The 26,626-nt window shown below is 42.1% G+C and overlaps 1 protein-coding gene across 5 annotated transcripts in view; it reads left to right on the plus strand.

Annotated features, from left to right (window-relative positions):
- Nucleotides 1-26,626, plus strand: part of Garnl3 (GTPase activating Rap/RanGAP domain like 3) — a 143,802-nt gene that overhangs the window by 26,630 nt on the left and 90,546 nt on the right. For 3 of the 5 annotated variants that reach the window (XM_046451190.2, XM_046451191.2, XM_058581776.1), the window contains one exon: nt 5,106-5,175. In XM_046451190.2, the coding sequence (XP_046307146.1) occupies nt 5,106-5,175 (70 nt within the window). Of the gene's footprint in view, nt 1-3,502; nt 4,109-4,799; nt 5,035-5,105; nt 5,176-26,626 lie in introns of those variants that run through there. The other 2 variants (XM_058581777.1, XM_058581775.1) reach the window with 2 other exon arrangements.

The raw sequence follows: 26,626 nt of genomic DNA on the forward strand, positions 1-26,626 counted from the left end.
CTTTAACCCTTCCACTGGGGCTGGGAAATATTGAAGCCCGTTGTGAGGGTCAGCACTGATCTCTGGGCCAGTTGAGTGAGGGCCTGTGTCATGAGTTGGGCTTTCCCTTTGGGGGTTGCCCGGCTCCCTTTCTTCTCTTGTTCAGTTTTGCCAGCTCTTGCCTTTTCAAAGGGCATTATCCTGCTTTCCAGGAACCTGACTTACATAACTGTAATTCGGGTAGTCTCGGTGTAGAGCTGGAAGTCTTTTCTCCCATCCCAGGCCATATGTAGAAATTGAACATGGAGGTCCTCCACTCTGTTCATGCTTGCAAAGTGTGATCCAGCACCCTCACACATTCATTTGCTGAAACAGAAGGGTTTCTATTTCTAGCTGGGCCACACTGCATGTGGGGAATTGGAAGCCCCGCGGTTCTCGGCGGCACCTGCCTGGTTCTGGTGGCATCCTCCAGCCAGGTTTCATGTGTTTTCCCCGTCATTGCAGCAGTGGGCCTCAGGTATTTTCCAGATGAAGTCACCCTGCGAGGCCAGCAATTTTAGGAAGAGAGTGGTACTGAGCTGGGGTGTTCTCCTCAGCCTGTCCTGGGAAGGCTGGTGCTTGACCCAGGTCCTCCTTACTGCTGCAGGAGGGAAAAAAGGACATTTTACTTAAAATGCTTTAAAAAGTTCGTACCCAGGGCTGGGATGTAGCTCAGAAGTAGAGCACTTGCCTAGCACGTAGGAGGACCTCAGTTCCATCCCCAGCACTGCAAAAAGAAAGAAAAAGAAAAGAATAAAAAAGTTGATAATCATTTATGCTAAGCTTTTCTTCCTAGGTCTCTCTCTAAAAGCCTAAGAGGAACTTATATTAATAATAAGAGCAATAATAATAGATAACATTGAGAGTAGTTTCCATGCAGTAGACATCATGGTTAGTGCTTTGTCTGCTTAGAACCCTGTCAAGTAGGTGCTGCTTTCAACCCAGTTTAGAGATGATGTGACTGATGCCCAGAGAGGCTAAGAACCCAGGTCTGCAACAGAGCAATGCTCGGAAGGACCACACTGCACCTCGTCGTTGATGGAAACCTTGACCTAGGCCTTCATCTTCTTTATAAAAGTGCTGTAGAACCATTTGCAGGTTTCCTGGGGATTCCAGCGGTGTCTGGAAGAGCAGTATTTTTCAAAGCATTGTCTGTGGGTGACCTGCAGCAGAAGTCTTTTGGTTGCTTGTTTGGATCTCAGACATACCAAACACAACCTCTGTGAACAGGGCCAGGGAATCTGCACTTGTACAAAGCTCCCTTAAGGAGTCTGATGGGTTTTAAAATCTAGAAGCACCTGAACCCAGCTATAGGGATTCATGGACTACTTGAAGGGATGACTATTTTTCTCCCCTATAAGGGGCCAGTTAGTAAATAGCTTGGGCTTTGTGAGTCCTAGTTTCTGTTGGAACTACTCAAGTCCTCTGTCATTCTGCAGAAGCAGCCATAGATAATCCATAACCGGTAGGCATGGCTGGGTTCCAGTCATACTTTGCTTTCAAAAACAGGCAGGGGCTGGGTTGGTCCACAGTTTGCCAATCTCTGATACAGAGTCCTTGTGGCCTACCAGCCCTCTGACACCCGCCTTTTGTAGAAGTTATTCTAATACTAGTTTCCAGTACCTATGGAGAGCTATATTGATGGAGATAAAATTACCTGTTTTAATAGATAAGCCCTGGCTCTTAATGATTGAAAACAGTATGAGTTGGTCCTTACCATCAGCCCAGCCCAGCAAGGGAATTCCCAGTTAGAATCTTCTGTGTGCCCATTTGAGACCAAGGCTCCTTCCATGTTATGGTTTAATCCCTCACAGTCCTCATCCTCCCCATTCAGCTAGCAAATAAAGAAAGAGACCATGGGTTATTCATGAGAAATGGTCACAGGCTAGATCTGGAAGAGGCACCTCTCATGCCTACCTGCATTTCACCTGCATTTCACTTCACTCTTATTTGGAGCCAGAAACAGAGTGATTTGTCAAGTCCTTGAGGCCCTTTTTCTATTCCCTTTTTCTATTTTTTTTCTATTCCCTTCTATCTTCACTTGAAACCCATCTAGTTCTTTCCAGAGCTGGTCTCTTTCTTATAAAAACCCTTGTTAAGGTCAGCCAGTAGGAGCTGGCACTGATTTCACTCTGATTCTGTCTGACCCTTTCCCAGGAGCTGCAGCCTCAGAAAGTACATGGTCTACCTTCTGAATTACTGTGGATATGAGTGTTACCAAATATTTTGTGACTATATAATACACATTGCCACTTTGGGGACCTCTGAGATCAGTTTTCTCTGGCTACTGTCTGCCACCAGGTCTGTATCTCGGCTGTTATGTTGCTGCAGGGCACCCTCACGAGATGCTGTTTAGTTCAGTCAACACAGTGGCTTTAACAGGCAAACCCAAATCCTACCTGACTGGTACAGCTAAATGTTTGTTTCTTGCTCACATCATATTCCAATTTGGATACTCTTTGGTATGGCCTTTCATGTGGGCATTCAAAGACATGGGTTTTTTCCACCCTAAAGCTCTGCCCTTCTGCAGGTCCTTCTGGTGGCCACCAGGGAGGACAGCATGCCTTCCAGGAAGGGATGTGCCTGGAAGTGGTTCACCCACTTCTGCCCATACTTTTGGCCAGAGCTGTCACATGGTCACATATACTGTAACAAAGGCCAGCAAATGTAGTCCAGCAACAAGCCCATGAGAAACAGGTTTTGGTGTACATATAATAGTGGCTGCCTTGTGGGCCAAGACTGGCTGAATGGAGGGAACAAAGACCAGTGGCCATCAGGGAGGATGGCAACAGGCAGCCTTCCTCCCTGCCTACAAGGGATGCCTTTAGGCACTAGCTACCGAGACCCTGAAGTTATGGGCCCTGACAGGATGCCTCCACTAAGGCAGCAAGCATTTACTGCTTGTCTGCCCACTCTGTGTCAGGCAGAGGGCCAGTCCTGGGACTGAGAGGAGAACAGAGCTCCTCTGGAGCCCAGGGTTATCCCCTCCACTTGGAACCCTGGTGCTTTATGCCTGGGAAGGGGGCACATCTGACAACTGCTTTTGAGTGCCTCCTGCAACCTTAGAAATGCACCCCATAGAGTCCAGCCTGGCCCCTACCACGAGGAAGCTCTCTCTCTCTCTCTCTCTCTCTCTCTCTCTCTCTCTCTCTCTCTCTCTCTCTCTCTCTCTTTCTCTGCAGTGTATTGGATGAAATGTAATTAGCGGCGGGGGTGGGGGCAGCAGATAGCAGCAGTCTCTTTGTAGCTCCCTCAGTTTTTTTCAGAGGGCAGTGTTTTCCCCTATGAGTGTCTAAGGGAGGTGGTTGCTCCAGGGATATAAGGTTGCCGTCTTTCTTGTGTTTGTTTCTAACTGTTGTCACGCATCTTAGAACCCCCTCAGTGGCACTGAGAGCAGCCCTGGAAGGGCTGGCATCCTTGCTCTTTTCGTGTTGTGGGCCATTTGCATTAGAACTGCTGCTGATGCTGGTTTCATTGTGGGCCTGGCTGGCACTGCAGCGGTGGGTTGAGATTAGCATCTGCTTTGTGCCCCATGTTGGTCTGTGCATGGATGCTCCTCTCAAGAGCCCCCATCTCTTAGTAACCTCAGGCTGCTGGGGTAGGATCTTGGAACCTGGAGGGTGGTGTCTCTAGGAGGGTTTGCAGGATGGGTTGAGAGAGTGTAGACGAGATTTAACAGACAGGAACACACCACAGGGAAAAGTTTTAAAATTCTCCTTCAGAGATTTTTTGCAGGGGAAGAAAATGATGTCACTAGAAGCAGGAAGGTAGCTGGGGCAGCATCTGGGACCCCTCCCACACTGCCTTCCTTGATCTGTTATACATTTTCAGCTAAGGGAGTGAGGACGACAAAAGGTTAAATTCCTCATATAAGATTAATTCAGCCGTCTCTGTGAAATGGTGGAGGCAGAATACCATTAGACTCTCTAATCTCATTCCTCTCATGCTGTCTTCCTTGGAGCCTATCAAACAGTGTCCTGGCAGAGAGTCAGTTCTGTGGATGCTAAACATCAGAGCTGGTGTCTTTCCGAATTTACCAAGAGGGCTGTAATTTAGAAAATGTAGCCTCCTTGTAAGGAAGGATGAAAAGGTACCGAGTGCACCTTTCTTTGCACGTTACATTCCAAAGGTTTTGAACATATTAAACCTGTGATTCCTCTGTTGTTTTATTTTCTGTTTTATTAGAGTTGTTTGCATGACGTATTAGAACCAAACTTATTAAAACTGTTTTGTATTTTGTGGATCTCTGTTGCTTTCATGAGTACTGCTTGGGGTCCTAAAGGTACTAACTAGCCAATAAGGTATGTGCCTTTTGAAGGAATAACTATGCTTTCAAGATGTAAACGCAGGAACAATTTTGTCTTTGTTTTAATTGCTCTTCAACAACACCTGTGAGTTTTCTTATCTGATTTAAGCCTGATTTTGTGGGGAGGGGGAGAGGAAGTGGGATGTATTAGCTGCTGCTGGGTAAAAAAATCGAAGAGGCTCAGATGTTCAGTTTTCAGATTTTCTGTTAGTCCTGGTCTTTTTTCATATTGTCACATAAAAGTCTTAAATTAAAGTGGAGGGAGGGGGCGCTGGGGAGTAGGGCCTACTGGGATTTGGGAGTTTTTGTCTCCTGCTTAAAATATAGCATTAAATGATGCTGGTTATTTTTATGTTGCATATTTGGGACAAAGAGACTTAAGCAAAAGATAATTGCAAGATCTGGTTCAGCAGCTTTGTCCCTTGCCTCAAGTTACTGCAGGGCTTCTATCCCCTTTGGTAATAGAGAAATGAAATTATAAACCACCAGTAGCCTTGGAAATTTCAATCGATTCCAAATGACTAAATATTTAATTCAATCATTGCCTATACTTCCAGGGATGACTCGGGCATTTTTCTTTTTACTGAGGGCTCCATGAAACCCGGGCTCTGCAATGGCTGCTGGGGACCGTATCTGTCGCACGGAGGCTCCCCTGCAGTGAGGAGCCAGGGCGCTGCAAGCCCGTTCCATAGCAGCCCTTTTTGCAAATGGTAGTTGATTTCTGCAGAAGGTTTGTGGCCAGATCGCTATGTATAATACTGATGAAGCATTTTTGTTCCAGCTCTGTCTCGGAAGACCTAGGCTGTAGACGTGGGGATTTCAGTAGGAAACATTATGGATCTGTGGAGCTGGTAAGTCGATGCTGCCTGTTCAGTGGTGATCCATTGATGTAGATTTAGAGACGATTGCCAGCCAAGCTCATCGAATCTTTTGCTATATATTTATTGTTAGACCATGTGAGTACAGGGTAAGGACTGGATTGGAATAAATATCTATTGAAAGGCTATGATAATTTGATCATCTTTATTTTTATTGTTATGTACTTTTAATCTCATGTCTTCAGTTTATTAAATATATGTTGTGGCTTGATATTTTCCTGTTAATGGTGTATGGATTTAATAAAATAATTTGTGAATTAATAAAGGTAGCAATTTCATTTTTATATTGCCTTGTTTCTAAAAGTTTAAAGAGCTGGTTTTCAAGGTTTATTATTGAAATACTTATTCTGATTTTCAGCACCTTTGCTTTCTGGGTATGTGACAGGAGTTGGAATATTTATTCGATCTTCTCTCCTGTTACTAGCATACTAGTTGAACTAGATGAATGACTACAATAGATGAAAGATACCCACCTTTTCCTAATTACAGACATTGGAGTTTCTGGTATGATTTTTATAAAGAATATGTTTTCATTTTAAAAGAGGTACAGTGTAAGCATCTTTACCTTTTTTAAAGACAGAATTATGATTTTTTTCCTCAATTGCATAGAGTTTTGAACAAATTTTAGGAAAATGTACTCATAAAATTCTACTTATTATTGTTTAATTTCTGTTAAGAACATTAAATCTACTGTTTCCATCTAGTTATAAAAAATGAGTTGCTATATCCATTAGTATAGGACCTGATTATCCCGTTAACATAAGCTGCCTTTTTACAGGGTTTGAGTAGTAGAGAAATTTATACCAGATTTGTGCACCAGCAGCATTCTACGTGAATTCAAGCTTATGTTATGGACTTGACTGTATACCTGGTGCAGGGCTGAGGACTCTTGAAAATATAAAATAAATAAAAGATTCCATTCTTGTTCTTCAGGAGCTTACTGTCTTCCAGCTGGGCAGAGAAGATACATAAAATATCTAAAGAATGAATTTAGCCACTTAAAAGACACATTGATTGACTCAATCAGTGCCTGTTCTGTCACTCACTGGTGACACCATGCCAATTTAGACCTCTGCCTCACCTTAAGGAGCTGTGTGCTGTGTGCTGTGACTCAGAGTGGGAATTGGTAAATGTAGCAGGACACAGAGAAAGCATGGTAGGGGACAAGAGAAGGGAGGGAAACGTTCTGCCAGGAATCTCAGGGAAGTGACATGGAAGGCCTCGTGGAGAGCTGTGGGCTGTGGGCGGGTGGCAGAGAATAGACAGGAGATGTGGGCAAGCAGCATGATTCTTGGCAATGATGTGTTCCAAGGGCAGTGAGCAGATGATTCTGCCTAGCAGAGAGTGTGAGGCAGCAGAGCTGAGTGGATACAAGGCAAACAGGCTTTGGAACCAGGCAGGCCTGGGTCCACACGCCAGCCCTACCATACCTATATCACCAGCCCATTGCTTTACTTCTCTGAACCTTAGTGGTGCAAAGAACCTGTGCTCTGAAGTCATTCTTGAACCATGATTTGCTAGTGATGTGATCTTGAACTTCTTTTGGCTTCCATTTTCCATACAATAGGGATGTTGGCCTTGTGAGGCTGACATGAGGATTAAATGAGATGATACAATAAAGCACTTAACACCTGGGTACAGTGCATGTTAACTGGCTGCAGCAGTAAAGATGAAATTCAGCAGCAGGAGTGCAGCTGTCAGTGAAGACCTGCACTTGGCTGAGTAAGTAGCATGGAGCTCTTGTGAACAGTGAGAGTGATGCTTGGGAAAACAACATGGGAAGAAAGGCGGACCCTGCAGACCTGTGGAAGTCATAGAACCTCAGAATGGTACTTGACAGCAGTGGCTCTCCAACTCTAGCAGACATGGGAATCACCTGGAAGGCTTATCAGAACAGATCACTGGGACCAGCCCAGAGTTTCAAATTTAATCTGAGTTTCTTACAAATTCCCAGATTGATATAATGTTGCTGGTCCAGGCAACACACTTGAAGAACCCCTGCCTTATAGAATCCCAGACAAGGCATCTGTTAGCCCTGGCCAAAAAATCTTCATTCATTTTGGAGCCGTGTGTGTGTTCATAGTTCACTTTTAAAAATCTTATAGACAAACTTTAAATATATTTTTAAATCCCGTAAACAGTCTCACTGCCTTGTAGCAACTGTTTTCATCTCCTTTCAGTACCTCATAATCTTTATAGCTACAAAATTCATTTTTAGATGACTGTAATGAAATTGCATGTTTGCTTTTGCATTCCTCTCTTTTCAGTTAACTATGTTTTGTAAATGTCTCCTTCTAAAGAGTTGCCATCTCAATCTGAGCATGATAGCCCAATTTGGTGATAAATGACTATCTGTGAAAGTGTCCCTCTTTTTATAAAATCAGGTTGTTTCTAGTTTCCCATGTTAGAAGTAACGTATGCACTGGTGATTGGAATGAGTGAGAAAAAGGAAACGAGCAGAACTCCAGCTTTGCTATCTAAGACTCTCTTGAAATTCTGACATTGTGTTTTGAAAGGAAGGCAATATTTTCTCTCACCTCTGGATAATAGAGTACAGTTTTCCCTTGATGTCTGCAGGGGGTTTGTTGCAGGACTCCCACTGGGTGCTAAAATGTGAGGGAAATCCCTTATATCAAATGGTATGTTTGCACATGACCTACACACTTCTTCCATGTGTTTCACATCTTCCCTGGATTGCTTATAATGCCTAGTAAGACACAATGCCAGGTAACTAATTCTGTACTCTCTGGGTTCTTAGGCAATGACAAGAAGAAGCAGTCTCTACATCTTCAGCACAGATGCAGTTTTTTTCAAAATATTTTTGATACACTGTTGACTGAATCCCTGGATGTATAACCCATGGATATGGAGGGTGACTGTATTATGAAATTAAAAACTATTATGTGTTCTATATACATAAGAAAGTGGGTTTAACTTTTCTTTACCTGGTATGAGGGAAACCATTGGGAATCCAATAAATGTTGAACATGCTGGAACTCACATTTTATGGAAAGTATTCAGGATTATATAATATGGAAATGTCAGCAGAGACTTTGACTTTGAACAAATTAGGTATAAGTCTTTGTGAAAAGCTAAGTGTGGCCATTCAAAGCAGTAATAGGGGAAAATTAGGGACTTAAATTCCTATGGTGGCCATTGATATGAATTTGGTAAGTGAGAGCCTGGAATCCTAGATCTCTGTAAACTCATGGGAGAGATTCTTAACCTTTATTGGATAAATATCTTTCTTTTAAATATTTTTTTAGTTGTAGATGGACACAATACCTTTATTTATTTATTTTTACGTGGTGCTGAGGATCAAACCCAGTGCCTCACCCATGCCAGGCAAGGACTCTACTGCTGAGCCACCCCCAGCCCCTTTTGAAGATCTACATGTGCAGACACCATGCGAGGATCTGAGGGGCAGGGGATGCCATGTCTCCTGCTTTCTTGGAGCTGTAGTCCTGTTCAGAAGCCAGCTGCCTGAGCTTGGCGTCCCAGGCAATGTCTTTCCTGGCTCTCAGCTGCGCTCCCAGCCTTCATCAGGCTCCTCTTCCTTCAAGGAGCCCAGAGGCAGTCAGTCTAGCTGAGCATAAAGTAATTCACTGAAAAGACATGGATGAGTCTCCCTGGAATGAAGTGCAGAGCTGGGCCCCCTGTGGCCGCCCAGCAGCTGTTCTGTCTGTTCCTCTCTGGCCTGTATGATTTCTCATCTTTACCTTGCTCTGTGTCTCACCATTCTCTCCACACATAGCTTCCCCTGACTGCATATCATCTCTCTCTGGTCCCTTTTTGCCAGCAGCCAGACAGGTGGGTGTATTCTTTCATTTTTATTGTGCTAAAGTATGTACAACATAAAATTTACCATTTTAACCACTTTTAAATATATAATTCAGGGGCAATATGATGTATAATATTATGCAACCATCACTGCTAATCGCTCTCAGAACATTTTCCATCATCCCAAATTAAAACTCTGTACCCATTAAACACTACTCCCCACCCCTCCTCTCCCCAGCTCTTCGTAGACTCAACTCTACTTGCTATGTCTGGGCATTTGCCTCTTCTAGGTACCTCATATGAGTGAAATCATATGAAATTTCTCCTTTTGTGTCTGAGATAGTTCACTCAGCATAATGTTTTCAAGGTTCTTTCCTGTTATGGGATCATCAGAGTTTCTTTTCCTTTCTATGGACAAGTAGTATTCCATGTATATCCATATGTATTACATTTCATTTATTTCTTCTGTTGATGGACTTGGTTGTTTTTACCTTTTAGCTATTAATCATACATGCTCTGAACACTGGTGTACAAATATCTGTTGGGGTCCCTGCTTCCAATTCTTTGGAATATATTAACTAGGAGTCAAGTTTGCCAGATCACATGGTAATTCCATGTTTACCTTTTTGAGAAAGTCCAACCTAGTCTTCACAGTGGCTGGACCACTTTCTGTTTCTACTAGTAGTACCCAAGGGTTCCAGTTTCTCCACATTCTTGCCAAAACCTGTTATTTTTCTTTTTATATGCAATAGTATCCTAAGGAGCATGAAGTGATATTTCACTGTGATTTTCAATTTTTTTTGTTTTTAATTAGTTATACATGACAGTAGAATGTATTTTTGAACTTTGATATATCATATATAGGTGGAGTATAATTTCTCATTTTTCTGATTGTACATGTTGTAGAATCATATCAGTCCTGCAGTCATATATGTACATAACGTAATCACTGTGATTTTGATTTGTTTTCTCTAATGCTATAAGTCATTTATGTATCTCCTTTGGAGAAATGGTTGTTCAAGTCTTTTGCTCATTTTTTAAATTGGCTTCTTGGGTTTTTTTGCTATTGAGTTGTATGAGTTCTTTATATATTCAGGATATTAATTCCATATCAGATATAAGAATGGGATATCTCTGATTTATCATTTTAGTTTTTAGGTAATGTTTTTTGATGTACAAAAGTTCTTTTGAAAAGTTTTGATAAATCTAATTTATCTATAATTTTTTCTTTTGTTGCCTGTGCTTTTGACATTACATCCAAAAACTCATTGTCAGATCCACTATTCTGCAGATTTTCCCCTATGTTTTTCTTAAAATTTTTATAGTTTGAGCTTTTATATTTGTCTTTGATTCATTTTAATTTCCATATATATGTGAGTTGAGAGTCCAACTTCATTCTCTTGAGTGTGGATGATCAGCTTTCCTAGCCCCATTTTCTTTTTTATATGAGTAAATGTTTATTTGGTGGATCTGTAAATAGAGGGAGGGTCAGGAGACTCATATTCTGCTATGTTTTCAACATCATCTCACTGTAACATCTGCATTTTATTGTGGTGCTGAAGTTTGAACCCAGTTCCTTGTACATTCTGTGCACATACTCTTCCAGGGGATTGTGCCTCTAGCCCAAACATCTAATTTTAGATTGTATTGTATTATCCATTTATATCTAGTATTTTTTCATATGGTAGATTTAGATAGGCCATTCTATTGCTCTTTTTTTGTGTGTGTGTGTGGGTGTTGGGGATTGAACCCAGGGCTATTTCTCCCACCCTCTATTGGTCTTTTCTTAATTTTTATTTGTTCTTTTTAGTTATACATGACAGTAGAATGTATTTTGACATAGTGTATATAATTGGAGTATAACTTTCCATTCTGTGGTTGTACATGGTGTGGAGTTTCACTGTGGCATATTCATATGTGAACATAGAAAGTGACATCTGATTCATTCCACTGTCTTTCCTATCCCCACCTCCACTCCCTTCCCTTCATTCTCCTTTGTCTAATCCAATGAACCTCTATTCTGCCCTGCCCCCAGACACACACCTCTTTCCCAGCATCATTTATTGAAGACTGTCCTTTCCCCACTGAATGATCTTGGCACCCCTCTGAAAAATCAACTGACCCTATACACAAGGGTTAATTTTCTGGCTTTCTTTTCTCTCTCATCAGTCAATATGTCTGTCTTATGACAATGATGTTTGTAAATATTGAGAGCACAATGCCTTTTCTTTCTTGAACCCCTTCATCGGTTGCTCGGTACGCTTCAAATCTGGACGCTTACCGTGCCCTGCAAGACGCCCCACTCTGCCTTTCTCTTCCTTCTCTCACTCACTCACTGTACTTCAATTTCTGTCCTCATTGGTCCCTAGAATGCACTGAGTTCTTCCCTGTCCCAGGACTCTGCCTTGCTAATTCTTCTCCCTGGAATGGGCTTCCCCAGAGCTTCCTGTGGCTGATTTCAGCCTAAACGCCCCCTTCTCAAAGCAGCCCCTGCCTCTTCCACAGTGTCCCTGCTGTGCTGTCCTCTAACTCAGCACCCTTATACTCTCTGAACATTGCTTACCACAGTTTCTATGTGTTTCATTTATTTATTTATTTACTACTCTCTCCATTCAAGGTGAAGATGGGATCCATGTCTGACTTGTTCACTGTTTATTTCTAGAATCTGGCACATGCTAAATTCTCATAAAATTTTATTACTAAATTGATTTCCAGACCCCCAGTCTCCAACATTTACATTTCCCATTGTAGTCTATTTAACATTTCAAGTAGAATATTATGGATTATTTCCTCTTTTTACAGGTATATATCACTGATTCAAACACTGCTCAGGGTAGAGGGGTTTATGCATGATCTTCTAGAACTGTCTACTAAACAGAGTTTGTGGATAGGGCACATTTTCTCTGAAAACGATGTAGACACATCAGTTTTAAACTCAGGAGCTGGGCTGAAACCTCAAAATGTTTCTCATGTGGTAGATTATTTACAAGCACCTGGTGAACATTTCTCCCTCTGCTGGTATACTCTTTTCCCTGACACTTTGACTAATCCCATAAATAAGGATATGGATTATGAGCTCCCTGAGAAATAGAAATCATGGTTGTTTGCTTGCCATGGTATCCCTAGTACCAAGCACAAGGCTTAGCATTACTTAGTGAGTATTGATTAGATGAATGAATGATCAGGTGAAATTAGAGAATAATCTGACCCATGAAAAATTAATAAAGGAAAGGAAAACAGCCTCTTTGACACCTACCCCTGCTGCCCATGCAGTTAGACTCATTAGGTGTGGTGTATTCCACCTAAAACACACACCATCTTTCTTCCTGATAAATTACAAGTCTGGTCTCCGTGGCAGCATCCCGCAAGGCACAGGCATTGTACCACCACCGTTCTTCATCACTTTATATCGAAATTGGTCAGGAAAAGCACAAAATTGTTTGTAGCTTTTATCGATCTGTTCTCGGCCTTCGACTTGATGGAGCAGAAACTGAGTGGCATAAATGATGAATGGTCTGGGCACAATATAGACCTCTCCCCTCCTGTCCCATCAGGCTGTTTATTCTCATGCACCCCTATCTCTTAGTCCTTCTGGGAGGTCACCATCTGCAGGTAATTTGGGATCAGGATAAAACAAGGGGGAATATTGTCCATTCCTCCCTAAACTTGTTCTTAATGACTCGGACCCGCATTTGGATGAGGTACAAGCATGCTCCCCTGCCACAGAGGAAACAAACCTATGAAAGGGGTGGGATTTAGTTCTTAGGAACTCAGAGTGGCCTCAAAGGACATCTGGCTTTTGTGCTATCTAATGACTATCAAAGGAATGGTTGACAATGAACATGCCTGGCATCTGCAGATTTTAATGTTTGAAGTTTTGACTCTTTGAGGGCTCTCAAAGTTTTATATGTAGTAATTTATATTTTTGCTCAAGCACAAATTTGAATTATGCCTGAGGGACTGGTGTCCAGAAAGAGGATAGTTTGCTAATGAGTAACTTAGCTGCCGCTCAGGCATCCCTGACTCAGCGCAGTCTTATTCTCTCTTCAGAGTCCAGTAGGCTTTTTGTTCACATGGGCATTAACAGGAGAAATCATATTCTATGTGGCATCACCAAAGTGAGAGATTAGTGAAGGTGCCAGCGTATCTTCCCCTGGGACACCAAGACCTCAAGGACTACAGCCATCCCAGTGTTGGCAGATGCTCTCTGGTATAACAGGCTCGAGCCTGCATCTCACATAGCAGGTCAGCTCCCTCTGGTACCTTGAGACATGTTTATCTGGGCACACTCACTAGCAGTTCTGTGTGGTCCAGAACTCTGATGATACTTCTTGATGTTTTTACTGACTGTGGGTGATTGGTCTTGCTGACTTTGAAACTTTGCCAGGCTACAATTATTGCAACCATTTTCTGTGGGTAGAATTTGAAGATCTTAATCATATACTTATTTATGCATTAGAATGGAGCCATAAATCTTCTATTATGGTTATTAATTTGTTGTCGTTATTATTAGTTTGAGCACTTATTCAGTGCTTGCCATGTTCCAGTTGTTGCTATGCTGAATCCTTGAGATGCATTTACTCATTTAATCCTCAGTAACAACCATCAGAGGTGGGTATTATTTGATTAGGCCTCACACGACAGCTGCTCAGAAGACACTTGTGGACATTGAATGGATTCCCATTTACTGATGATCTCAGAAAAGTCCCGTAGCTAGCAAGTGCCAGAAGTGACATTTAACCCCCCTACACCTAATCTTTTAGGGTACAATCTCATATTCTTATGGTCTGGCTGCTTACAGAGTGTTTTCTAAGGAAATTAGGTTGATCGTTGAGTAAACACAGCTGCTCTTAATCAACAGCACAGAGCACCCTGCTTTAGCTTTTAATTCAAATGTATCATTTCAAACTGTTTCTGTCCAAATCTTAACAAAAGCTTGGTTATAAGAAGCTTGTTCATAAAGAGTTATCCAAAGAGATGGCCATGCCTCAAATGGTTTGAATTTAATACCTGGATCAAGCCAACCCAAGACAGCTACACACACTTGGCCTACCTTTCCTGCTCTCTCGCAGACTTGCATTTCTTGATTTGTGCCTTGGCTTTGTGCCTTTCATCTTCTTTGATGGACAGAGTGGAGAACAGCCTGACGAGTCTTGATGGTGTATGTCTTGGAGGATGCTGCTGAGGAGCTCTCTAAGCCTGTCACACAGTGTCTCCTTTAAGAGAACCTAGGAGAAAAACTTTTCTTAGGATGGAAAAGTACCCCATGCTTCTTCTGGGAAGCTTGTGGTCAGCCTTATAAGCAGAGAGGATCCTGTAAATGGAAGGGATTTTTCCTTTTTGCAGTGGCTTCTAGAAATCTCAGGACCCTACTTATTTCCTTGCCTCTGGTAACCTTGAGAGGCTTTATAACATGCCTGCTCATCTTTTTCTCTTGTTTTCAGTTTGTTTATCCACATCTGATACACCCTTGTTCTGAGTGTGCTGTTATCTAATTTTATCCTTTGAGTAAGATATCATTCACTAAGCTGCTTTCAATCCTGTTTTGAACATAAGATAGAGCATAAACACAAGGTATTTCTACATCCAGCCCTTAACAACATAATCCTTCAGTCTGCCATCAACATGCTCAGTTTTAGGGAATGGTTTGGACAATTGTCTCTTCCCTACCCCACTTTTTTCTACAGTGTGATTTTATGACCTCATTTCCTAGGATCAACAAAATGCAGGCAGAATTAGCACCATCTGACCAGCCATTTGGTGACCATCTTGAGCACTGAGCCATGTGTTAATGACATGGATGGCTGAGGCACAGACCCGTACCAAATGGCCTAGCTAAACACACACCATACATGAATACCAGAACCTCCAGTCCTTCCCAGGAAGAGCCACCTCCATGATATCTGTCACCAGCATGGTCTCCGTTCTCAAAACAAGAGTTTCCAGTGCCCCCCCTCCCTGCCTCCTGTGGGTCAGGGTGTCTCTTGCTCTCCTCAGAGGTCACATAGGTCTTTGCCTCCTATATGTCCAGGTCTTTCCTCCTCAGGTCCATGTGTTCTGTGTCTCTGTACTACTTCTTGCTTCTGCTAGTATCCTGGGGTCTTTGTTCTTTGACTCCAGTGGCCTTCACCTGGTCACATGTGGTACCCTGCTATACTATGACAGTATTTTCAAATTGCTTACAGAGTGTTTTCTAAGGAAATTAGGTTGATCATTGAGTAAACACGGCTACTCTTAATCAACAGCATGATAGCTAACAGGCCCCCCCCATAATCAGAGATGCAAACTGTGAAGCGCATTGTTTACTTGGCTAATTCTTCACCACAGGAGAGAGAGAGAGACCAGTTTCCTCCTTGGTTGTGATCTCTTGTGCACTCCAGTGGCAAAATTTTCCTGAGCATCTCCGACATGCAGTCTCTTCCGGTGCCCCACTTATCTTCCTGTACCACAATGTTCCCTGCCCACCACCATGCCCCTCATATACCTGCTTCGACTTTCATACCAGTAACACAGGCTCAGCAATATTTCTCATTGTTGTAGAAAAAAAATATCGTCGACTTGATCAAAATGTGGAGTGTTCTATGCCTTTGATGTTGCTCTGATGAGTAGAAAGTATTCTCAGTTTTCTGAAAGCTGCCTTTAGAAAAGGCCCGTTTTCTTCTGAATTTAGGCAAGTCTTCCCATCTCAGCTGAGGCATTGGGCACGCAGAGTTTGAAAACTGCTCTTGTCCTTCTTTTGGTGTCGTCAAAGATGGAAAGGAATTTATCTTTTAGCCAACCTTTCACCACACAGGCTCTGAACATGAAGAGCTCTTTTGTCTGGCCTGCAGACATGTAGCCCCTTTCACTTACTAACTGCTCCAGGCAGGCAGCTTGAGAAACTTCCCCCGGGGCTGTGGATCCAAGAGCACTGAAGTTTCTCTTGGTGCCTTTAAACTGAGCCCTTTCCTTTAGGCTCTCTCCTGTTTCCGGCAAAGCCACGCCTTTGCGAATGCACGGCTACCCCACAGTTGGAGCATCTTCTTTGCCTCTCTCTCGGAGAGAGGAATATCTATAATGTGTATGCTTTTTTTTTTTTCCCCATTGAGGGAAAATCATGAAAAAAATCCAGTTTCTCCTGTTGCATGTGCTTTATCAAAAAGGGCTCAGGTTTCTCATCCCTCTGTTACTGCTGAGCCATGAGTAATATATTTTTTTTTTTTTACTTTACTGGTTTAATTAAAGCGGTTACCCTGGGCAAAAGATGCTGTGCTTTGGGGCCCAGCTTCTTAACTGGCCTATTGCAGTTGCTGCTGTGCTGCAGGCTCAACCTGGGTTTGCTCCACCCACGCGAGAGCGTGCTGACTGCTTTGGGAGTATGTTCCAGCGTCTTGCACCTTCTCTTTTTGATCCCTCCTGATTTTCTCCTTCTGATGCTTCCCCTTCTTGCACTCCACAGAAACTTCTCTTGCCAAGGTCACCAAAGACCAAATTCAACCGGCGTTTCTCCACCTTTGCCTCATGGGACCACGCTCTCCCCTGCCCGAACTCTCTCCTTCCTTGGTGTCTCCCTGCTTCTCCTTTTCAGCGTTTCCAAGGGATTCCTTTTCTGCCTGGCCTTTCATGCGGATGTTCCTCCCGTCTGTCCCAGGTGTTGTTCTCACTCTGCTTGCTTCTGGGTGACATTCCCTAGTCCCACGCTTCAGTGTAGATTGGTGACTCCCAGATCCACATATTGAGTCCAGAATTCTATCTTTGGATCCATTGCCCAGATGCCCCCTGGACATCATTACTGGTTGGCCCAGTGGCAACCAAACCTCAATGTGCCCCAAACTGAACTTACTGTCATCCCTCTTGCCCCATGCCAGACCACCAAATAGATGGCATTGCCTTGTGTTGTGTTGCTAATTCCAGAAACAGGAAACCAGCCATGGCCCACCCATCTCCTGCCAAACCCTCTTGGGACTGTACTCCAAATAGATTCCATGGCCAGGTTGCTCTTTATCCACACCAGTGTGCATGGCCGGTGGAAGTCTTTTGAATGCCTTCAATGTGTAAACTAATTTGAATTTTACAACTGCCTACAGAAAGGTGTATGTACCATTATTGCCCCATTTTACAGCTGAGGTGACTGAGTTGCAGAAAGGCAGATTACCTTATCCAGTGCCACACAACTGCCCCCACATACACCCTTTATCCACAGTAGATTGTGCCTTTGCTATAAGTGACCCTCAAATTCCACTGTGCCTACAAATTCCTTGAGTGGCTTGTTTAAAATTCACATCCTGATCAGCACATCTGGAGTGGGCTGAGTGGCATGCATCTTCCATTTTGAAAGTAACTTTCATTTCCTTATGTGTTTCTTACCTCTCTCTTCTTGTCTGGTTCACTTCCATGTTGCCTGGTTCACTTCCAGGTATTCCTTTTTCTGGGTGACTTCTGTGTCATTTCCATTTCCTGTGAGCTTCTGGGACTTTTCCTGACTCTATGACTTTTCAAAGAAATGTAAACGAGTGTGCTGTTACCTAGTGTGTCCACGTTCTCAAATGTCATTCGCCGCAGTCTGGGAGCTTTGCCTTCCTTGATGCTATAAGAGGACCTTCATCCTGGACAGCCCTGGCAGTGTCATCGTTATGCTTTCCAACAAGTAACGGCAGCATCACCTTCAGCATCTCTCCTCTGCTTAGGGAACTGACTAGGTGCTCTTTAGCCTAGGATTTCAGAATTTCCATGGTCTCGCTCCAACCTGTCATTGAGCCTCAGCTCACGTGGCCTAGGATCCATCCAACAGGCCATTATCTGCCGTGACGCTGGCCTCTGAGGCCGCCTCACACCTTCCGTCATTCTAGAACGCCCTGCTGAGACCTGCCCCTGCCAAGGCCCTGCTCTTCCTGGCCGCCTTTCCTGGCCTCCCTGTGGCCAATCACCTTTCCCTCTCCAGAGCCCTGCAGTTCTCGCATTCCTCCAGCACCCATCGTATTTCACACTGTAATAATTTGTGGGCCTTCCTTACCTGTCCTAGTAAGGGTCAGGATTCTTTTTAACTGAATCCCTGGCAGCCACCAAGTTCACTGCTGGGTGTCCACATATGAGCTACACAATCAGTTTTGCTAGAAATGTGGTTTCTGATAAATTATTTTTCCTACTTTTTTATATTGCTTTTCATCCTTTGTATATGTATATGTGCATTCTGACTTACCCTTATTATGGAACATTTAAAATGTACTAAAAAGCACAGAGAGAAAAATTAAATTCACCCGTAATCTTGCCACCTATAGATAATCACTATGAAGATTTAGGTATGTCCCTTCAGTAATTAAATTTATATATAAAATGGACTTATATATTTTATATATTATTATTTTACTGTGCTTCTTTACTTAAAAACAAAGTATCATCTTTTGAAGGCATAGATACTCTTCCACAAACCACTTGGTCTCCCTCCATCCAAATCTCATATTTCTTATTTACGTCTGAATACATCGGCTGTGACCTCCCCAATACAAGTGAATGGCAGTGGTTCTAAGTAAGTGTGCTTGTCCTGCAGGTTCAGGTTAGTGTGCTAGGGGACATGACAGTACTTTCTGTAATCCTTACATATCTGGAAATGACTGAGTTACAGTTTCCATGAGAACAACTTGATTTTAAGATTTCTGAGTCAACTGCCTTATTCTCTTAGAACTTCACAAATATCGATCTGTTACTGTATTCATTTCCTGAACTGCTATCATAGATTTCCACAAATTAAGCAGCTTAAGACAATAGAAATTTATTCCCTCAAGGTTCTAGAGGCTAAAGTCCAAAACCAAGGTTCTACAGGGCCATGCTCCTTCCGAAAGCTCTGGGTAGGAGTTCTTCCCTGCCTCTTGCAGCGTCTGGGGTTGCCTACCCTTCCAGACCCCCTTCAGCTTGCAGCTGCATTCCACTGTCTCTGTGTCCTCGCGTGGCCTTCTCCCTGCACCACTGAATCTGAACCTCCTTCTCCTCTTGTAAAGTCAGAGTTGTGGAGTTAGGTCCCATAGTAATTCAGTAGGACCTCATTTCAACAAATTTTATCTGCAAAAAAGACCCCATTTGCAAATAAGGTCACGTTCTGAGGTTCAGGATGGGCCTGAATGGGGTAGAGCAGTGCTATTCAACACAGTATGATTACTTAACAGGAGTAGTTCCAATTTATTTTCTTTCTTCCTTAGTAACCTTTCCTACCTGAAATTTTTTCAAAATTTTGTTCTTTTTTCTTTTATTAAAAAAAATCCCCATAATTTCTTTGCACATTTCTGTTTTGATTAATTTTGCCTGAAATATGTATCTTTGTGCTTTTTAGACCCAGGTCTTTAGTCAGGGATGAATATTTTCTTCTACTATATCTTTAATTATTGCTCCCCCCCCACCTTGAAACAATAAAGATCTTTTTCCTTATTCCTCCATGACTGTCTTTTTTTTTCTCCTTATATTCATTTTTTAAAAATTTTTATTTTGGTTCCTTTTCATTCTGTGTTTAGCATCTAAAATGTTTTTTTAAAAATGCTGTTATACTTATTCTTTTCTTTTCTCATAGATGATAGTCTTGCTGTGTTGCCCAGGATGATCCTCCCAACCCCAACCTCAAGTAGCTGGGATTCCAGGTGGGCATCCCCCACCCACAGCTCAGTGTTTCAGTTTTCTAAGGTTAACACTTGTTTCCCTCTCCAGTGAAGATTTTCATCCTCCGTTTGTGTTTTTTGGGCTTGTTTTATCTCAACATGTGTAGAACCTTTACATACTATTACAAAGAGATTATTTTTTTTCCATTTCCTTGAGGGCAGCAATTGCTTCTCTAAATTTTATTTTGAGTTTGTAGTAAAGACTGATTCAAAGGCCAGGTGCAGTGGTACACACCTTTAATCTCAGCAATCCAGGAGGCTGAGGTGGGAGGATCTTAAGTTTGAGGCCAGCCTCAGCAAGTTAGTGAGACCCTGCCTCCAAATAAAATTTTTTAAAGGGCTGAGGATGTATTAAAGTTCAATTCCCCAGCACTGTGGAGGGTGGGGGGAAGATTAAAGCTATACTTCCTTTTTTAATTTTCAGGATCATATGTAGCGATTTTCCAGAGCTCCTATATTGAAGGGGGTTTTTATACCCCTTCTTACAATATCTACAAACAAAAACAAAAAGCTATTCAGACCTTATTTCTTCAGCATTCAGAGTGTATCACTGGCCCTCTGCTGTCATTGTCCTTTGAGGACTGTAGCTTCTCTGAGCTCAACAGCTGCGTGGCCAGTGATTGTACAAAGCTTCCTGATCGATTTCCAGCGTCCAGTTGGTGTTTATGTTGTAAAGCTCTGCTGGCATGAGATAGGATGTTCTCCTGTGCTTGGCTCTTTGCTGATCTGAACCAGTGGCTCCAGAATTTACATACAGTGGGAGCTTAGGGCTACAAAAAGTAGTCTGTTTGGAAGAGGAATATTGAAGTAATGTTTGCTTAGCTCTTTACATAAGCTTGAGAAAATGTCAGCTTTCTAGATCAAAGAACAAGATGCAGATTATACGCCTCTCCCTTTGGTGAGGCCAACAGCTTGGCATGTAGGCAAAATTGTTCTCCCCAGCACTCTGCCCCAGGACTCTACCTGTCTCTCTCCCTATCTGTGGCTCTTGGCTTATAAACACTGCATTTTCTACAATAGAATCTTTTTTCTTTCCCCCTTATTTTCTTTCTTTTTTAAATTTGACAGTAGGCTCTGTTTATTAACTGACCAGATTACAAAAATACCACAATAGACACCTTAGTTCATCCTTCTAATAAGCCTGCTGATCTGGTCTCTCTCTTGCCACTATCCCTACTTCTTCAAAACGGGTGGTCTTGCCAAGCATAGTAGTGCCCACATATAAGCCCAGGCCCATAGGAGGCTGAGTCAATTTAAGTTGACCAGGCTGGCCTCGAACTTGCAATCCTCCTGACTCAGCTGGGACATCTTTCAGATCTGGGGGCCCCCTATCACTGACACCTCTGATCCTGATGACAGACACTAATTTGAATTCTGCACATACGTAGAGTTTCCTGCTTTTCTTGCCATGGCCATTCAAACATTCATTCTGCACACCTACCTGTATTCCTATGATACTGTTTAGTTTCTCCACAGATAAGCTTCCTCCTAGCCTTTCAAAACATCTTTGGGCAAGCTTCTTTCTCAGGCACTTGATCTTGGGCTCTGTGAAATTCCTTTGCTTTTTCTTCAAGACTGCTGGCAGAGCAGGAGGCTTGGATGTTTCCATGGTTCTAACTGGGAAAGAGTCCTCCCCACTTCCTGCCCGTTGTTTTCTTGAAGGGAAGAAGAGGTGCTGGCGTGGGTGGGATACCTCAAAATGTAGTTGCTCTTCATATAAACCCAGTATCTCTGACCCAAAATGCGATAGTGGAGGGAAAAATTAACCAGATTGGTTCTGTTGGAAGCAACAAAGCCAGTCACCAGATGCATCTCTCGGTTCCTCCCCATTGGTCATGGAGAAGCAGAGAGTGTTCTGATATTTCACTGTAGGATGAAAGGCGGCCTTCACTCATGAGTCGCATCTTCTGCGCTGGATCTCCACAGGTGTTTCCTGCTAGCCAGATAAATTTGAATTTGGAAACTGAGGCAAGTTCATTTGAGATGGAGAGTTTGTTGACAGTGCCCATCCTGACCTACCTCACAAATGGTGGCATGCTGCTCAGCAAGGCCATCTGTCAGGAGAGAGGGTGTGCTAGAGAGGTGACTAGTGGTTGATGGGGTGGACTTGTGATGGGAAAGGAAGCAGGAATGAAGGGAAGCCCTGGGCCATGGCCCAGAGGAGCTAGCCTAAGTTGAGTGGGATGAGTTGGCTGCAGGCCTGCTCCTGTGGAAATGTGTTTCTGTGAACACAGGAAGAGGGGTGAGAGTGTGTGGGGGGTGACTGGGTGGTCATGAGGGCCTGATGAGGGGTCAGCAGTAGGCAAGGCCTGTGCATAAGTTAGAGCAGCATTAACTTCATTAACCCCAAGTCTGGAGGCCATGAACCAAAAGACCAGAGCGCGTTAGCCAGGCACTGTGCCAGTGTGGGGGGAGGGCGTTGCTGGAGTCTTAGGATGGGTGGCAAAGCTCTGGAGCCAGGCGAGGTCGTTAAGTGGGAGAAGGCAGAAGGGCGAGCTCGGGCCATTGGCAAAATCATCATGATGGATGTGGAGCTCGCTGAGGATGGTGGCCAGGATGAGGATGATAAGCAAGGCCTGAGCCCAGGGCCAAGTTCTCACTGCTTCTCTTCCAGTCACTATCTGTCCTCCTGGATGATGTTCCTCCAGGCATCATGGTGCTCAGCACTCAGCTGCTCAGCTTCCCAAATCTTTTTCCTGTCCCTGGCACAGGCAGAAGGTGAAGAGTGGGAGGAAAAGTACACACACCTCTGTCCCTGAACCTGGCTCCCCCATCCCTCCCTCCAGCAGTGAACTGAAAGACAGAGATGGGAGGGGGGAAGTTGGTGGGGAGCACCGCTCAGCATGAGGACTCAGCAGCGCCCACCAGCGAAGGGACAATGCCTTCTGCCCATAGTTATTTTTATGCACACATTTAAATGTTCTTCCTTTCTGAACAGTTCTTTCTAAGTCAGGAGTGAGTATGTGTGTGTGTATGTGTATGAGAGACAGACAGACAGACAGGCAGATTTGTATGTACAGGGTCAAGCGGTCTGCTTTCTTGACAAGTATTTGCTGTTTTAAAAAGCCTGCTATGTTGGAAATCATTTCTCAAAGGTCCTGTGCCAGAATAAATTGTGTTATAGCAATGCAGCCTTCCACCGCTGCCTCAGGCAGAGCAGGTCTTTCCAGCCTCTGACCTCCCCCAGCACCCTGAACTCGCTTCTGTTGTTATGGCATTTAACCAGGTTGCATTGTGATTTATCTGTTTATATGTATAGTCTTTCTCTCCCATTAGGATTTGTGGTCCTCCAGGGCAGGGATCATATTGCATTTATCTTTATTAGTCCAGCAGTTCGAACAGGCCCTAAAAAACAAGTTCTCAGTAATATCTACTAGATGGATCAATGTTTAAACAGATCTTCCAAGAGTTTAAATCCAGCATTAAGGCAGTTTAATCACTAACCCACTAATTAGTGATTTAATACTAATCAGCATTTTATATTAATCAATGTCATATTATTATAATAACACATGTTATAGCATAATATTTATTGAGCACCTGATACGTTGGGTGCTACTCTGGGATTATTATATATATTACATTATCAAATTCTCTCTGTGAACCTAGAAGTGGATATAGTCATTATCCCCATATTAGAGATAAGGAAACTAAAATGTAACAAGGAAAGATCAGGTGACTTTTCCAGTAAGCTAATAAATGTAAAACTGAGATTTGAACCCAGTCAGTTGGGTCCTAATCTCTGCACTTACTCATTTTAAAGAAAAGAGATCTGGAGGAAAATACAAAATATTATTTTTAAAGATGCCCTTTACATAATCTTTCTGAGATATTCTTTACCAAGTAAAAATATTGTTCTGTGGTTTATACACTTGAATGCCACTTACACAGTGCATGCTAAACAGAAATCACAGTAATCCCAGACAGATTTAGGATGGGAACAAATGCCAACCCAGGAGACAAAGTAGTAAAGTAGAGGGGAAAGAGATTTTTGTTTTTGAGAAAGTATGTATTCATATTAATTTTAGAAAGATTCTCATTTAATTGTTTTTAATAGGAAACAAATGATATTTTTATTTAGTGATAAGTTAATTACATTTTTTGCTTCTTGTTTTCTATTTTCTTTTTTTAATATTTATTTTTTTAGTTGTACACAATATCTTTATTTTATTTATTTATTTATTTTATGTGGTGCTGAGGATCGAACCCAGGGCCTCATACTTGCTAGGCAAGTGCTCTACCGCTGAGCCACAACCCCAGCCCCTCTTGTTTCCTATTTTCTATTAAATTTCTTTCTTTTTTTTTTTAATTGTCAATGGATCTTTATTTATTTGTGGTGCTGAGAATCAAACCCAGTGCCTCACACGTGCCAGGCAAGCTCTTTACTACCGAGCCACAACCACAGCCCATAAATTTCTTAAATTCTACAAATGGATATTATTGCTTAGATATTAATTTTTTTCCTGAAATAAAACATCTAATACATTGAACACTGTTCATTGTTGTGTGAGTCAGTTACAGTGTGGCTGAGATTAGGCAGAGCCCACTCAGAGCATTGACTCACACAGATAACTACCATTTAGTGTATTTAACAAATCAGATGAGAAACCGGTTTGATCTCAGAGTTGCACGAAGGCCCAGCATGGTCAGTCCTGTTCAGTGTAGCTTTCTGCAATTGCGAAAATGTTTATAGCTGCACTGTCCAGTGCAGTAGCCACGTGTAGTTGTCAAGCACCTGAAGTGGAGCTAGTGCAGTTGAGGGATGGGTTTTGTTTTGTTTTTTAACTTTAGTTAAGTGAAAATAAGTTTAAATAAAGCAAGAATTCTAAAGGAATTGCCAACTGACCATATAATTGGTCATTTCCTTTTTCTGTCTACTAGATATCATCCTTGGGATCTGATCATTTGGTGTCTGACCCAATCAGAGCTGTGGGACCAAATAAATTAAACATTCTGCCTTCTTTCCTTAGCATTGCTGATGTTCAATATATGTCAACTCCCTTTTGCTGACTTTCTCCACCAAAACATGCAAAAGATCTGTCAGTTCTTCTCTATGGAAACATCTGTGGCCATCATGGGGTGGGTGCATGTAGAAGACGGGACCTTGACCTCTTCAGAAGACCCCCAGGCCATGGCGGCCTTTGTGGGCAGTGTTCTGCTATCTTGGGTTTTTAATAGTGATAGATAGGCAGATTCAAGTTTCTTCCCTTTTTAAAATAATTTTTACTTTGTGTGTTTTCTTAGTTGTTCACTCATCGAAGTTTTCATGGTATTCTCATAGTTTCACATTGCATTCTCTTGATCTTTTAAAAAAATTTCTCTCTACTTTGTCATCGTATTTGATTTTCTTCCTTTTCACCGCACACATTTGTCCCCTGCTCCCATGTGTCTACGAATTCCACTGCCCTCCTCGTTCTGCACTGCCCTCTTCAGTCTTTGGCTGATTCCTGTCCCTGCTGGTCCTGGGTTTACTTCATGGTTATTTTTCATATCTTCTAGAGATTCCTATTTAGTTCCTTATTGTTATCCTTTTTTATTTATTTAGTAATGAAAGCATTTAAGAATATGAATTTTCCCATTAGAGAACATCTAGGGCTTTGTATGCTGTGGTGCATCCTGTCTCTGTTGTTGGGCGGGTTTGAATCACGTCCAGTTTGACTATTCCTAGTCAGCCCAAGATTTTTCAAGTGTATATTTTGAATTCCCAATTGTTTGATCCTTTTGAACTGATTTCTCACTTGCATTATACAAAAACATGATCTATACAGCTTTACAGGGTTTTTTTGGTCTTAAGGAATTTTATACAATTTTTGTGGTTTTTGTTCAATATTAATTTTAATATTAATTTTATTATTAAAATTTAATAAATGTTTTAATTGTGTATTCTCTGTACCTTGCTAAGTTCAACATATGGCTATTAAATAATGCTTATTAATTTTATTATTTGACTCTTCTATAAATCCTTACTAGTTTTTACCTTGATCTGTCAGAGAAGCATACTAAAATTTCCCACCATAATTTATGTGTGTGTGTGTGTGGCACTGAGGATTGAACTCAAGGTCTTACACATGCTAGGTAAGTGCTTTAGTGTTGAGCTGAACTCCTGGCCCCCCTATAATTATTATTTATTAACTCCTATTTATAATAGTTTTATTGTATAATTATATATTATTATTCATTATATAAATATTTATAATTGTCCATTTTGGGGGGTAATTCTATTTTTCCCTAAACAATAATATTTTAATTTTTTCATTTGATGCCTCTTTTTCTTAAGTTTTACTTTATGATTTTATTCTTCCTTCACTGTCTTTTTCTGTTGTTGTTCCAATTTACCAATAATTTCTTTTATGCAGCATGAGGGATCAAACCCAGGGCCTTGTGCATACTAACTAAGTAAGTGCTCAACCACTAAGCTACATCCCCAGCCCCAAGTACATAATTCTTGAAACATCAGAAGAATAGAGAAACCAGGTGTGGCAGTGTGCACCTATAAGCCCTGCAATTGGGGAAACTAAGGCAGGAGGCTTGCAAATTTGAGGCTGATGTGGGTAATAGTAAGACTCTGTCTCACAATAAAAAATAAAAAGAGCTGAAACATACTTTAGTGGTAGAGCACCCTTGGGTTCAATCCCTAGTACCACCACCACCAAAAGAGAGAGAGAGAGAGAGAGAGAGAGAGAGAGAGAGAGAGAATATTCTCCCTGATAACAAGCATTCAGTGGGTACTTCATTTTATACAACTGTTCTCTCTCTCTTTTTGTGTTCACATATGTGTGTTTTTGGTTTCATCTTGTTTTATTTTGTGGTGGTACTGGGCAAATGTTCTACCACTGAAGTACATCCCTAGCCCCTAAAATATTTTTTATTTTACCTTTGTTTTTCATGATTGTTTTATTGTATATAATAGATGGCTTTTTCAACTAGTTGAATTTCATTTATGTTCCTAATTCTTGAGTCTTTTTTTCTTTCCACAGGGGAATGTAACCTATTCATATTTATTAAGATGTGGGTGCCATTCT

This window comes from Marmota monax, unplaced genomic scaffold (genome assembly GCF_021218885.2).
Source record: "Marmota monax isolate L192 unplaced genomic scaffold, Marmota_monax_Labrador192_F-V1.1 WCK01_AAM20220418_F8-fsc00020, whole genome shotgun sequence".
Lineage (NCBI taxonomy): Eukaryota > Metazoa > Chordata > Mammalia > Rodentia > Sciuridae > Marmota > Marmota monax.